At 40.8% G+C, this 15,935-nt stretch overlaps 1 protein-coding gene across 1 annotated transcript in view; it reads right to left on the reverse strand.

Moving 5' to 3' along the window:
• The window catches only part of LOC147013027 (LIM/homeobox protein Lhx9-like), a 181,920-nt gene that overhangs the window by 88,702 nt on the left and 77,283 nt on the right, over positions 1–15,935 (reverse strand). The window contains exon 3 of the mRNA XM_085854472.1: positions 15,377–15,786. Within this exon, the coding sequence (XP_085710598.1) occupies positions 15,377–15,786 (410 nt within the window). The remainder of the gene's footprint in view (positions 1–15,376; positions 15,787–15,935) is intronic.

Below are 15,935 nucleotides of genomic sequence, written 5' to 3' on the forward strand. Positions count from 1 at the left end.
GTACCAACTAAGCAGGAAGTTGATGACTCTGAGGCTGTAGGTGTTCTACAAAATCCGGAACTGTCAGATGATGATGAAGAGACACACGATTTAGATACAGACACCATCACGACTGACTTGACTGCAGCTGCGGAACTGTATGACCGAGCAATGTCGTGTACATTCTCTGTGGAAGAGGTGTGTTCATCAGAAGCGTTAGTGCGAATCCAAAGTAAAGTGAATGGGAAGAAGGAAACGATGACTGGGTGCACAGCAACCCTATGGTTACAGTATCTGGAGATGGTGGATATCCTGCGAAGGTTTCTCAAAGCAGAGCGAACAGGAAACTGGAGATTGCATCTTAAGTCAGTATGTGAAATGCTACCCTACTTTGCAGCAGCTGGACACAGATTATATGCGAAGTCCGCATATGTATATCTGCAAACGATGACCATGCTGCCCGAAACACACCCCAATGTACATCAGAAATTCGAGGAAGGGTATCATGTAGTGAGGCGGAGTCACAGATACTGGGGAGGACTGTTCACAGACCTCATCATAGAGCAGGTGCTAATGAGGAGCGTAAAAATGCATGGAGGCCTGACAGGAGGAAAGGGCATGACCGAAACTCAGCGTCTACTGTGGGTCATGTCCATGCCAGCATGTGCCAACATGAATGATGCCATGCAGAAGTTCACTGGTGTGTCATACGAGACCAGTGACCAACACAAGGATATGTCAAAGGCTAGACAAGCTAGAGATGTCAATGACACCCTGAATCTTATCAGCTATCTGGCACAGAGGGATCCATTCGTTGAAAATCCATCACTGTTCAACATCGCCAACGGCATGACGGCGCAAAAAGGAGTCAACGTTGACCGATCAAGGGAAATTGGGGAAGATAATCTAGACTCTATGGTCGGGGATAGAAGATCATGTCTTCAAGAAAGCCGACTAGGCCACGACACTTGGATCAAAATCAACAGTGAAGGTCAAAGGAGAATCTGTAACGGTGGATGCACACTTGATATTTCAGAGGTTGGTAACTGGAGGACAGTGTTTAGAAGATGTGTCATCCTTATTCAAGTATTTGCTCTGCACTCATCCACCTGCACTGTTTGAATCAGCTGCACTCCCCCTGCAGGCAAATAAGGCAACACTGGCTGATGTGCTCTGGAAGTCTATGAAGGGAGAGCAACGATATCCCAGTGAAAATGTCCAGTATGTGCTGTATCGAATATGGTGGTGTTCCATGTCTTTACAATGCAGTCGAACCAATCGAATATGGTGGTGCTCTACTTCATCGCATACCATGGCCAAGAGGATCTACATTTGACAGTGTGTGTCAAATGTACGTTGCGTACGTCACACATAAGTATGGAGCTGCTGTCGTTGTCTTTGATGGGTACAAAGATGAGCCCGCAACAAAAGATGCCACACAACTGAGATGAACAGGGGCTTGTGCTGGTGTGACAGTACACTTCGATGGTGACATGATGATTCAATCAAAGAAAAGATTTCCTGAACAACAAGGCAAACAAGCAGCGATTCATCCATTATCTGAGCGACAAGTTGGAGAGAGCTGGCTGTAGCATAGACCAGGCAACGCACGATGCCGACGTGTTAATTGTTCAAAATGCATTTGCCTCTGCCCAAACAAAAGACACTGTACTGATCGGGGATGACACAGACCTGCTGATTCTCCTACTGCACCATGTCAAAATGGATGCACATGAGTTGTTCATGGCACCAGAGCCAAAACAATCCACCAAAAGGAAGAGAGTCTGGTGCATAAAAACAATCCAGGGAGTTGCTCGGTCCTAAACTGTGTGATCATCTGCTCTTTGTCCACGCAATTGCAGGCTGTGATACTACCTCTCGCCTGATTGGTTTAGGGAAGGGCGTGGCAGTCAAGAAAATCGAGAATGACCCTGTATTCTACAATCAGGCCAAAGTGTTCAGTCAACCTGATCAAGCGAAGGAGGTGATCATAGCAGCAGGAGAGAAGGCATTGGTGTCAATGTATGGTGGTGCCGAAGACGAAGGACTAGACAGCTTACGATACCGGCGGTTCTGTGAAAAGGTTTCAAAAGGCACCGCCGCCGTGGAACCCCAAAGTCTACCACCAACGTCTGGCTCCTCTAAGTACCACAGCCTTCGTGTATACTATCAGGTTATGGAATGGAAAGATGCCTGCATCAATATGAGACCAGAGGATTTTGGGTGGAACGTTGTCGACGAAGATATCTGCGAATACAGACCGACCAACCAGCCGCTCCATCAGAACTACAGGATGTCATCTGTTGTAGCTGTAAGAAGGACTGTACCACCCGGAGGTGCACATGCCGTAGATATGGCTTGCCTTGCACAAATGTGTGTGGAGAATGCCGTGGTGTGAGCTGTACCAACTCACAATTACCAGACTTGTCAAATGCATATGATGATGATGGGTGAGTAGGACCCAGTCTAAACGGTTTATCAACTACAATGATCAATCACTGTATTGACAATAGTATCATGGTGTGTCACATTTCTGCTATATTCTTCATGTGATGTGTAGAATTGATGTTGATGAGTGTGTTACTAAAGTATGATGTAGTGAATAAACTGAAAAACACACCTGCCTTTATGATATGAGTACACAATTTCATTCAATACAATTTGTCATATAACAGTGCAAATATATGATAAGAAATGGATTTTTGGAGGCCATATTGGATTTGTTCAACGAGTATTGCATCCAATCGAATCGTAACCTATTCTAAATGATTCCTTATGTTCAACAACCGTATAATAGCATTTTAAATCATTCAAATATCTCTTCTGATGGTGGAGATATGAGACATTATTGATTTATGGCAGCCATCTTGGATTTTTGCATATTTAACCCATTTCCGCAGCAGTATTTTCTGAGGACTTTTAGTATGTTATTCAGGACATTTCATAGAAGACCTCTGTGCCCCAAAAAATTCTGTTGCAATTTTTTCCATTTTTAATGGTTAAATGGGCTCGATTGCCTGGACTAAATCTCCATTGTGCATAGAACACTATTACAGATATTCATACACCCTTGTCATCTGTGTGTGTGTATATGTGTATATATATATATATATATATATATATATATATATATATATATATATATATACATATTGATACATATGTATTTCAACACATATATATAAATATATATAAATATATAAATATATATATATATATATATATATATGTATATATATTTACACATATTTATACATATATATGTATATTTATACATATATACTGTATATATATTTAAACATATTTATACATATTTAAACATATATATATATATTTAAACATATTTATATACATATGCATTTAAACATATTTATATACTAGTAGTAATGCCCGGCGTTGCTCGGGCTTTCTTGCAAATTTCCTGAATAGCTGTTAGCGGTAAGCGGTTAGGGGTTAGCGGTTAGGGTTAGGGTTGCAGTTAGGGCTAGGGTTAGCAGATAGGGTTAGCGGTTAGGGTTAGGGTTAGTGTTCGGGTAGCTAACCCTAACCCTAACACTAACCCAAACCCTAACCCTAACAGCTTGGCATAGCGGAGGTAAACAGCGCCCGGGGCAAAGTGGAAATTTGTGTCCCCCGTTGGCCTTAAACTTGAGTGGATTTGAATGGAAAATCCCATAAGGGATATCGATTTATCGATTTTTTCGAATATCGGAAGGGTTATGGAAAAAATTTATAGCCAATGACCTAAGTTGGACCAAAAGCCATAATCGTACCGAATTTGAATGGAATCCGTTGGAGTTTGTGAAAATGCATCAAAACGAATTTTGAGGGGCCTCTTAAGGAAGACAATAATATCATTAGTATATGTGCCAAATCTTGTTTCATTTCATGCAGTAACAAAAATCTGATGGTGGAACAAAGAAAGGGGCGTGCCGAAATATTAATATAGATTTATATATATATATATACTGAACAAAAATATAAACGCACCAAGCGATTGTTACTATTTTACCTCGAACTCATTAATACTAAATCTTCACAACAATTTGGTTATAGAATCCATGACAATTGAGCATTAAATTTCAAAGAGTTCCTTGAGAATTCTGGTGACAGTCTTTGCGCTACAACAGCCGACACAACCGAGGTGTCACTGTCAGAGTTCACACAGTCAGTAGCGGGTGTTGGCCTCCCTCAAGCTTGGCCTCCCTCAAGCGGTTACGCACCGTCTGGGCTGAAATGCGCCTGTTATGCAGCCCGACAGTCTCATCGGCAGTTCTCGTGGCCGGTCGGAGTCGATCCCGGAGATGTTGCAGCCTCATGTGACGATCCTGACCGGTGGTGGTCACACGTGGTCGCCGGGCATGTGGGCGGTTTACGGTGCTTCCAGTCTCTCTGAGGCGCGTTCTCAGGCAGCTAATGGTGGAGTGGTGGACATTGAAGTGTGCTGCAACGGCCCGTACTGATGTCCCAGCATTCAGCATGCCAATGGCGCGCTCCCTCAAGATTTGTGACATCTGTGGCATGTTGACATTTGGCACCAGTCCACATTTTGGGGAGGCCTTTTATAGGGCAAGCTATAGGGAGTGTTTGTGTCCTGGTCACGCTCACTGACGATCACTCTGTCAAGCCCCATGGTGCTCATGGGGAGGATTACTCAACGTGTGAGTCCACACACTCAGAGTGGTCAATTTCAATGGGAACATCTGTCTTGAGCAAAACAAAGGAACCATTGCTCAAACATATCATCGGTTTGACCATTTTCCCATAATGGCAATCTTGACTTAGATATTTAGGTTGGTGCGTTCATATTTTTGTTCAGTATACATATACACATATATATATATACATACATATATATATATATATACATATATACATATATATATATATATATATATATATATATATATATATATATATATATATATATATATATATATATACATATATATATATATATATATATATATATATATATATATATATATATATATATATATATATATATATATACACACATATTTATATACATATACGGCATCTGTATTTAAACATATTTAAATATAAATATATATATATAAATATGTTTAAATACATATGTATAAATATATATATATATATATGTTTATACAAATATATATATATATATATATATATATATATATATATATATATATATAAATATGTATAAATAAATATATTTGTATAAATATGTATATATATATATACATATATATGTATGCATATACATATAAAATAAGTATGTATATACATATATATATATATATATATATATATATATATATATATATATATATATATATATATATGTGTGTGTTTATATGTTTCAGGTGAAGCTATACAACAGTTAACTGTGTCTGTCTGTTTGGCTGTGTTCAATTGTGCTAAAACGATCCAACAGAATTGATCACAACGATTTGTTTGCCTTTCCTTCCCAGTGGGAGTCAGGACAGGAACTTTGAATGTGATGAGGGAGGGTGCCAGCAATACCTCACCTTCTTTTCATCAAAACACAGCGTGGGATCTTTAATGTTCACCAGCTAATACAGCAGATGGGACACATAGTTTAACATCTATCTGAGGGACAGCACACTGTATGATGGATCACCTTGTCTGCGAAGCACCAATTTGACAGTTTATAGTCGACTTGGGAATTAAATAGAAACAACAGCTCAAAGGTAAGTGTTCTACCTTTGGATCATCCAGTCGGAGAATTGTATATGTGGACCGACCCAATCAATAATAGTAGGTTATTACTTTCTTTTCTTTTTGTACATTGATCTCAAGCTCATGGAGGAGCTTGTGCAATTAATCACTCCAAGACGTGCAGGACAAAGTCATTCGTAGACATCAGTGTACTTTTATTTAAATTACAAGGACATCAGTAGTCAAGGGACAAACACATATGACAGAAGAATTTGAATCTGTGTCCCGACCTCATAAGTCAGGAATTCAGCTGGGAACATTCTCAAGGCAACTGTTGTACACGTAGCACGACTGCATTGCAAAATATGAGACAATGAAAAGGGTTGTCCCCACTGCCACTTGTCAACTTAAGGAGTTTTTAAACTGTGGGTTCTGTGGCTAAAAGTTAGTCTCTTGTAACAATTTCAACTCATTGTGTTGTCTATTATGCCATGTTATGCAAACGGAACCATTCTCATTTTGCCACGCTGTCTCAACTAACCCCAAATTGCAGTAAATTCTCTTTTTCGAAGCGATGCATGCAGTCACGGTTAAACTGGGATGTTCTGTTCCGACAATGTTCGACATACACACCAAGTGAGATGCAACGAGATGCGACATACACACCATTTTCATGCAACGTTCATGGTGAACCTTCGCGCCGGTAATAGAACCAAAACGAAATAAACTTAGCGATATAAGAAAAAATCCACAGGAGAGGAGGCTAATCGACAGAATGATGCTGGTGCTTCATCCACACACCACCTCAAACCCCAACACAATCACCCAATCCACGAGCTACACTCTCCCTCTGTGACTCCAACCACACCCACGCCAAATCACAATCCAACCCAACATGCACTTGGTGTGAATGGGGAAGGGCAACTACAGCAGGAGGGCACAATTTAATGAAGAGGGACATTATAGACAGGAGCAATTTACGGGTATCTCTTATAGGGAGACAGTTAAATGAGGGTTGCATCAACACAGACGATTGAATTTGTGGTATGGATGTGTGTGGCTGGTGTCGATGTGGCTGAATTTGCACATGGATCGGTTGATTGGGTTGGGGTTATTGGAGGTGGTGGGGATGGGGGAGATGGTTATGGCTGTGCCACATGAATGATTGGGTGAGCAATGTGGCTCAAACATCTTTGTTAATGCTTGACAACATCTACAACTCAGAGAATCGATATATGAAGATACCAACATAACACAACATACACACAAGTCACCAAATTCAATTACGGTCGACATTGCATTTCTGCCTCTGTCGCTCTGTGCCTCCAACCCAAGGTTGAATGCCAGGTGTGCTGACGTTTATTCGGCATTATTGATTCTTTACAATTCTCCATGGCCTACTAAGTAAAGCCGATGTACTGTGTTGCTTTGCAAGGAAAAAAAAGTTACAGCCAGCATAAGCCAAATAGATGAACACAACGGTTGTAAACACCAGAGTAAACGAATGACCTTCTCTCGAGCGTCGCCAAGGAAATCATAGTATGTGGCAGAGGGAGGAAACCGGTGGCACCTGGCGCTTAAAAGAGGTTTCTCTTCAAACGATAGGGGAAAAAAGCTTCCTGCAATATTTGCATATTCATAAACATCTCATTAAAATTGTATAAAAGCGACACTGGTGCACAATGTCTACGAGCTTTACCGGCGGCACATTCTAATATAATACGTATTCAGTTTTTGTGATCCCCGCAGATCTTGCAAACCCGTCACAAGTGAGGAAATGTTATTTCCTGACATCGATGAGTACAAGAGTGAAACATGATTGACAAACCGGTCAGAGTTGAGCTCCATACGAGATAAAAATTGTCTGCCACCAGTTGTGTTGTCGTGCAAGTCAGTACATACACATTTAATTATTACTTTTAGAACGCGCGTGTTTTTAGTCGAGCTGCTCCTGCTTTTTACAAAAATACAAATTCACTAAAGATTTATCAAGCCATGAAAGTTCTCTCTATTCAAATCAAGTTCCTGTCTCTTCGCTACTATTTGGAATAACAGTCTTACTAGAGTAGATATAAATATAATACAGTACTACGATTCATGTACCGCATACTATTAGTGTATGAGTGTAAAAACCATTATTATTTTACCACATCGGGTGGCATAATAGTTGAAGCGTTCTCTCTGATCCTGGGAGGTTAGCAGTTTGATTCCAACCCTGACTGAGTTATATCAAAGACCTTAAAGGTGATACAAGGTGCTGCTTCCTTTGCCCAACTTTCAGCATTTAAGGGATAGTGCACTAATAAACCCTTTTCGGTTGGCATACATGGGGAGGATAAAATGTCTCCAAATTTGCCCCATTGAGGCTGAAATCAAGTCAGGTGTTGTGTCATGTATTTTTCTTCATGTGTGTCCACCGGACATGCATGTGATTTTTGTACATGCAGCGCTATTTTTGTGACTCGGAAGAAAAACTGCATGTTGTTTTTTTATTTAGAAAACGATCATTTGTTTTACCAAACACCAGGGAATTATAGTCCAGTAGTATCGCTGCATGAAAACAAGATTGAAGGTTAGGGGTCATTATGCCGAATCATAGTTGAGATACTACCTGCCTTATTTTACCCCATATGGACTGGCTTTGACGACACAGGCCTCATTGGTGTGATTACACCATTGTACCAATACCAAATATAACAAATGTACCAATACCAAATACAAATACCAAATACCATGAATACCATGCAGTTTCTAACCAAAGGCATCAACATTGTAGGAGGATTAGGGCCTAGTACACACAGGTGTTGACCGAATACCGCGCACTATAACACGTTTTGATCGATCTTTAAAATACAACTAAATTCGGATTCATTCAACACTACATCACCCACAGTTTGGATTAATTCAACAATACATCACTTACAGTTTGGATTCATTCAACGCAACATCACTTACAGTTTGGATTCATTCAACACTACATCACCCACAGTTTGGATTCATTCAACACTACATCACCCACAGTTTGGATTAATTCAACAATACATCACTTACAGTTTGGATTCATTCAACGCAACATCACCCACAGTTTGGATTAATTCAACACTACATCACTTACAGTTTGGATTCATTCAACATTACATCACCCACAGTTTGGATTCATTCAACGCTACATCACTCACAGTTTGGATTCATTCAACACTACATCACTCACAGTTTGGATTCATTCAACGCAACATCAGCCACAGTTTGGATTCATTCAACGCTACATCACCCACAGTTTGGATTCATTCAACGCAACATCAGCCACAGTTTGGATTCATTCAACGCTACATCACTTACAGTTCGGATTCATTCAACACTACATCACTCACAGTTTGGATTCATTCAACGCAACATCACCCACATTTTGGATTCATTCAACGCAACATCAGCCACAGTTTGGATTCATTCAACGCTACATCACTTACAGTTCGGATTCATTCAACGCTACATCACGCACAGTTTGGATTCATTCAACGCTACATCACCCACAGTTTGGATTCATTCAACGCTACATCACCCACAGTTTGGATTCATTCAACGCAACATCAGCCACAGTTTGGATTCATTCAACGCTACATCACTTACAGTTCGGATTCATTCAACGCTACATCACTCACAGTTTGGATTCATTCAACACTACATCACTCACAGTTTGGATTCATTCAACGCAACATCAGCCACAGTTTGGATTCATTCAACGCTACATCACCCACAGTTTGGATTCATTCAACGCAACATCAGCCACAGTTTGGATTCATTCAACGCTACATCACTTACAGTTCGGATTCATTCAACACTACATCACTCACAGTTTGGATTCATTCAACGCAACATCACCCACATTTTGGATTCATTCAACGCAACATCAGCCACAGTTTGGATTCATTCAACGCTACATCACTTACAGTTCGGATTCATTCAACGCTACATCACGCACAGTTTGGATTCATTCAACGCTACATCACCCACAGTTTGGATTCATTCAACGCTACATCACCCACAGTTTGGATTCATTCAACGCAACATCAGCCACAGTTTGGATTCATTCAACGCTACATCACTTACAGTTCGGATTCATTCAACGCTACATCACGCACAGTTTGGATTCATTCAACGCTACATCACCCACAGTTTGGATTCATTCAACGCTACATCACCCACAGTTTGGATTCATTCAACGCAACATCACTTACAGTTTGGATTCATTCAACACTACATCACTCACAGTTTGGATTCATTCAACGCTACATCACCCACAGTTTGGATTCATTCAACGCAACATCAGCCACAGTTTGGATTCATTCAACGCTACATCACTTACAGTTCGGATTCATTCAACGCTACATCACCCACAGTTTGAATTCATTCAACGCTACATCACACCCAGTTTGGATTCATTCAACGCTACATCACTCACAATTTCGATTCATTCAACCCAACATCAATCACAGTTTGGATTCATTCAACGCTACATCACTTACAGTTTGGATTCATTCAACGCTACATCACCCACAGTTTGGATTCATTCAATGCTACATCACCCACAGTTTGGATTCATTCAACGCTACATCACCCACAGTTTGGATTCATTCAACGCTACATCACACCCAGTTTGGAGTCATTCAACGCTACATCACTCACAATTTCGATTCATTCAACGCTACATCACTCACAGTTTGGATTCGTTCAACGCTACATCACTCACAGTTTGGATTCGTTCAACACTACATCACTCAAACATCATATTCATTCTGGGCTACATCATCCACAGATTGGCAATGTGTTCTCTGTGCATACAGGGCACTTTGTGATTCTCTTAATCTTTCATATTTTTGCTTTCTAATTGTTTAAGGAATCGGTGGATCAACAAATATATTCCTCCAACGTAAAGATTCCTTCTGACATTCAAAGAATCCTCCAAATCGAGGCATCAAAACAATACGTTATTGACGTGCATCATGACGTCAAACATTATTTTAACATGCAGCGTCATGGTGTGTTACATCACTTTGCCTTGCCGTGTGAGTTGTCAGGTACAAACCGAATTGGAAACTGGCTTAGTAAGAGGAAACAAAGATTGCCTGTGAGTGGGAGGATGTAAGTAGTGGGGTACCTCAGGGATTAGTACTGAGACCAATATTATTCATAATTTACAACAATGACTTGGATTGTGGGGTTAAGAGTCATAGCAGAGAGGAGGTTGGGGGTGATCAGATTTAGGAAAGTCTAGATATTTTGCTATCTTTGGTAAAGCTTGACAGATGTAGTTTAGCATAAGTGTAATGAGCTGGGGATGGGTAAGAATAATGAAAATAGTGATTACATGACACAAGGGTAGTCTTGGAGCATGTTACACAGGAGAAGGATCTGGGGTAGTAATATATACGTTGAGGGATGGGGGTAAACAGACACCACAGTGCCATGTAACTATAGTTAAAGCTAACAGCGTTTGAGGTTGTATTCTTAGTGGAATGAATTATATAGTAGAACAGCACTTGGTAGAGCGCATACTTCTGCGAAGCTGATTAGTTCATATTTTGTATCCCACTGATAGGACAGATCTGGATTCAGACCTGAAGTAAAATTTAATCAGCTTGTCCTTGTCACCTACCCAACTTATCCACCAAGTTTCATTCGCATTTGTCCATAACTTTTTGAGATATCGTGCTATATATCGTTTTAGCTCTATCACTCATGGTCAAGAATCACTGAAAAAAATTCTCAGATCCAAATCCGGATCCAGATCTTCACCAAAATCTAATTATTTTATCCTCGTCACAAACACAAGCTCTCCACCAAATTTCGTCTGAATCCGTCCATGACTTTCTGATATATTATATTCACAAACAAACAAAAAGATGCCATAAAGAGCACGATACTTGCAAAATCCACCCCCCTCTCCAAAGATTGCCATGGATACATCAAGTTGTCCACTTCATTAAGATTAAAATTGAAATTCTTAATCAAAGCTCAGGTCAATCGGATGAAAATTGATGATTTTTCAGATTGAAATTTGATGATTTTAGATGTTTGATCTTGAGTTGACCTTTGACCTTTTGATCTCAAAAATAGTTGTTTTCCCAATTTATTAATGCACTATGTAATTGCTGTTTAATATTCAAGTCAATCGGATGAAAATTGATGATTTTTCAGATAAAAAATTGATGATTTTCGATGTATGACCTTGAGTTGACCTTTGACCTTTTGACTTCAACAATAGTTGGTTTCCAAATTCAGTGATGGACAATGCAATTGCTGCTTAATTATGAGGTTAATTGGATGAAAATTGAGGATTTTTCAGAAAAAATTGATGGTTTTTGAAGTTTGACCTTGAGCTGACCTTTTGACCTCAAATAGTTAGTTTCTCAATTCAGTGACGCAATATGCAAATCCTGTTCAAATTTCAAGTCAATCGAATGAAAAATGACGATTTTAGAAATTTGACCTCAAGATGACCTCTGACCTCAAAATCAATAAGCTTCTCAGTTGAGACAACCTCTACGACTTGGTAAAGTTTCATGAAGATCTGTTTCGAATTGTGACCTATAGATGATTGACAAACAAACAACAGACAGAATAACAAAATCTATCCATCCATCCATTGGGACCATACTCTGTGCAGAGCGTTGATGCTGCCTAATCAGTCTCCTTGGCTATTGGGCACAATCCTAGACAGGTCGCCACTCCGACAGTATACAAGCAAGCTGGCACTCATTTTGCTGACCTCGGAAGGATGACAGGCCGAGTTAACCCCACCTGGTTTTAATTCAACAGCTGAGCGGGATCCCAAGCTTACCACCCTAACCATGAAGCCAATACCAGGCATACTAACAAAATCGAATGAAAAATATACTTTAAAAAGCTTCGATTTTGCAAGTTACAAACTAACGACGGACAGGCATAAAAACATAACATCCTTCACCTTTGGTGGCGGAGGTAATCAAAAGAGGTAGTATTGACACTGTACAGGAATTTTGGGAGGCCTCACCTAGCATATTGTGTTTCAACGTGACATCTCCCCCAGTTCAGATGAGTCATCACATGTGAGGAAGGACGTAGCTGCCAGAGTGAGGGTACAGCATTGGGCCACTAGATTGATTCCAAGGCTAGCTCGACTAAGATATGAGAAATGGCTGAAGGAGACAGGACTTTATACATTCCAAAGGAGATTTGATTGAGGTGTTTCAGATAATGAAGGGTATCAAAAAAGATAGGTACAGAAGAGTTTTTCAGTGAAATAAACATTGATAGGGACCAGAGCCTGAAAAACAGGGGCCATAGCCTGAAATTAAAGAAGGGGAGAGTTAAGACGGTAGTAAAGTAGGGGTCTTTCAGTCAGAGAGTATTTAAGACATGGATGGAATGGTCTCTCTAAAAAATAAGTGGCGGCTGAAGGGTTTAAATTGGAATTAGATAGATATCTAGATGCATTGGAGAAGGAGGGCTGCAGAGATATTTAGTGTTGTAGATAGTAGAAAAATCGTGCAAATTATGATACAAGCATCAAATTTGGCATTTCTGTTCTGCAGGGCTTTCTGGTCAAATCTGCCCAATTGGTCATTTGAAAATCCAAATTTTGAATAATTTGAAAAAATAAAAATAAAAACTTAAAAATAATCTGAAGTCACAGCTGGCTGAAATTCTTGAAGCGCAAATGAACATCCCAGACAGAGAACCAAGGGGAGATGCAGTCATCATTGATGGCTCAGCACTTATCAATGCCCTACCTCCACGCACTTCAAAGATATTTGATGACTATGCTAAAGAAGACATCATCCCAAAGGTGGAATCCTATGGTGCCAGGTACGAGAGGGTGGACGTAGTGTTTGATGTGTACAAGAAGTCAAGTCTGAAGTCCGAGGCAAGGTCGAAGAGAGAGCAAAGAATCAGAAGAAGAGTGACAGGAACCAGTAAGACCCCAAGTAACTGGAGAAGCTTTCTTCGAGATGACAGCAACAAGACTGAGCTGTTTCACTTCCTTGCGGAAAAGATGTGTGAAGCACAGACGACAAGCACAGTCATTGTCACAAAAGGAGAAGATGCCATTAGCAACACAAGGAAGTCACTGGATGCTGTGTCTCCATGTTGTCATGAAGAAGCTGACACTTGAATATTTGTACACGCCAGGGATGCAACGACGGATGGTAGCAAGTCCATTATCATTAAGGCTAATGACATGGATGTACTAGTCATAGCAATATCTGTACTGCCATCCTTACAGGAACTAGGTCTTGAGAACATGTGGATTGCCTTTGGCCAAGGAGCCAAGGCGCGATGGATTCCAGTCCATGAGGTAGTTTCTGCAATAGGGCCTGAGAAAGCTAGAGGGATCCCATACTTCCATGCGTTCACTGGATGTGACGTCATGTCTGCCTTCCGCGGTAAAGGGAAGAAAACTGCATGGCAGACTTGGAACGTCTTTGATGATGTTTCTGAAACATCCACCGATCTCAGCCAGCATCCAACAATGATTCGTGATCTTGACTTTTTTGAAGTTTTTTTTTTTTTTCAAATTTTTCAAAATTTGGATTTTCAAATGGCCAATCAGGCAGATTTGATTAGAATCCCCTGGAGAACAAATGTGCCAAATTTGATGCTTGTATCATAATTTGCACGATTCCTCAAAAATTGCTGTTATCTGCCCCACTAATTGGCAGGACTTGCAGGAAGCTTGCTTGTGGATGGGTGATGTTTTCTGGGTTTGGGTGTAGCACAGGCATGATGGACCGAATGGCCTCCTGTGCCAAAGTTCCTTGTGCAGTTGTATATCATTGTTACCTCCACCACCGAAGGTGGACGGAGGTTGTTTTCACCCCTGTCTTGTTTGTCTATGAGCAGGGTATTTCAAAAAGTTAGGACAAATTTGGACGATATTTGGTGGACAGGTTGGATGTGTAATGAGGAAGAATTGATTTGATTTTGGTGAAGATCCGGATCTGGATCCAGATACCAGAATTAAATTTTTTTTAAATCGATTCTTCACCATTGAGAGATGGGACCAAAAACGATATATAGCATGATATCGCAAAAAGTTATGGACAGATTATGACAAAACTCGGTGGATGAGGTGGGTAGGTGATAAGAACAAGCCAATTCGGTTTTGGTTCAGGTCCGAATCCAGATCTGGCCTATCAGTGGGATACAAAACGTGAATTGTGCAACCTGACGGAGGTATGCGCTCCACCGAGTGCCGTTCTAGTATTTAAGATGCAGTGTCATGATGTGATATGTCATTGTAACATGCAGCGTCATGCTGTGCGATATTTTCTTTCACGTACGCATGTTAATTAAACGTGAACCACATCAGATATACCATTTTGACCTGCAGCATCGCGATGTTTTGTCTTTTTATAAAATGTTGCGTCACTACGGCATGTCATTTTATCTTGCAACATTATTGGTTATGACATAAATTTACCAAGCATAAATACGACACATTCAAGCATGGTCATGATTGTGCTGATATGCCATTTTTAAGAACGTGCTCGATGAAGGGTTACATGTCATTTCTATTCCATAGAGCATCAGTAATATAAAGTGACATTTCATTATTGCTTCTGGGTCCCCAATGCCTGAATCATGTTGTGTGTTTGTTGTACACGAAAAATGGACGAAATTCAATAAATACCCAGAGATAACATCATATGAGCATGTAAGAGCACCCCTTGCGTACGCACGTGGCACGTACTTGAACTGTAGTCCAGCATGTCCCCCGCATGCGGTCCCACCGACTTGCGCTTCCGAGGCCGCGGTTTCTGTGGTCCACTCCTACCCCGACCCGCCGCCTGTGCGCTCCGAAGCACCTCCTCGCCGGCCTCCACCCAGGCACCGCGTAGACCCTCAGGTGGTCCTAACGTCGTGGCCGTGGGATTCTCATCTCGAGCGGAAGCCTCCTCAGCCTGCAGGAGTCCTTCAAAATGCGGGCGGCAGTAAACGAGCGCACCGCGCATCCCGAAGTGCTCTCCTGGAGTCAGAGGGCGCCGGCACGCCGCACATGAGAAGCAGCGCAGGTGAAACACGAGGTCGCGAGCTCGCATCACCAGCTCCGAGGCGGAGATTCCCAACTGGCAACCTGCGCAGCGCTGTGCTGAGAATCGGCTATTGGGATGTAGAGAGGCAGATAGGGAGAGAAAATAAAACAACAAAGGACATCTATATAGGTCTTTCAATTGTATGAACACACTCGTTAAAAAAAATAGCAACTGTAAACTATTCTGGACATTCCCTGCCTGTACAGATACACACAG

The sequence above is a fragment of the Eptatretus burgeri genome, chromosome 14 (assembly GCF_056783735.1).
Source record: "Eptatretus burgeri isolate ZD-2024b chromosome 14, Ebu_testis_v1, whole genome shotgun sequence".
Classification (NCBI taxonomy): domain Eukaryota; kingdom Metazoa; phylum Chordata; class Myxini; order Myxiniformes; family Myxinidae; genus Eptatretus; species Eptatretus burgeri.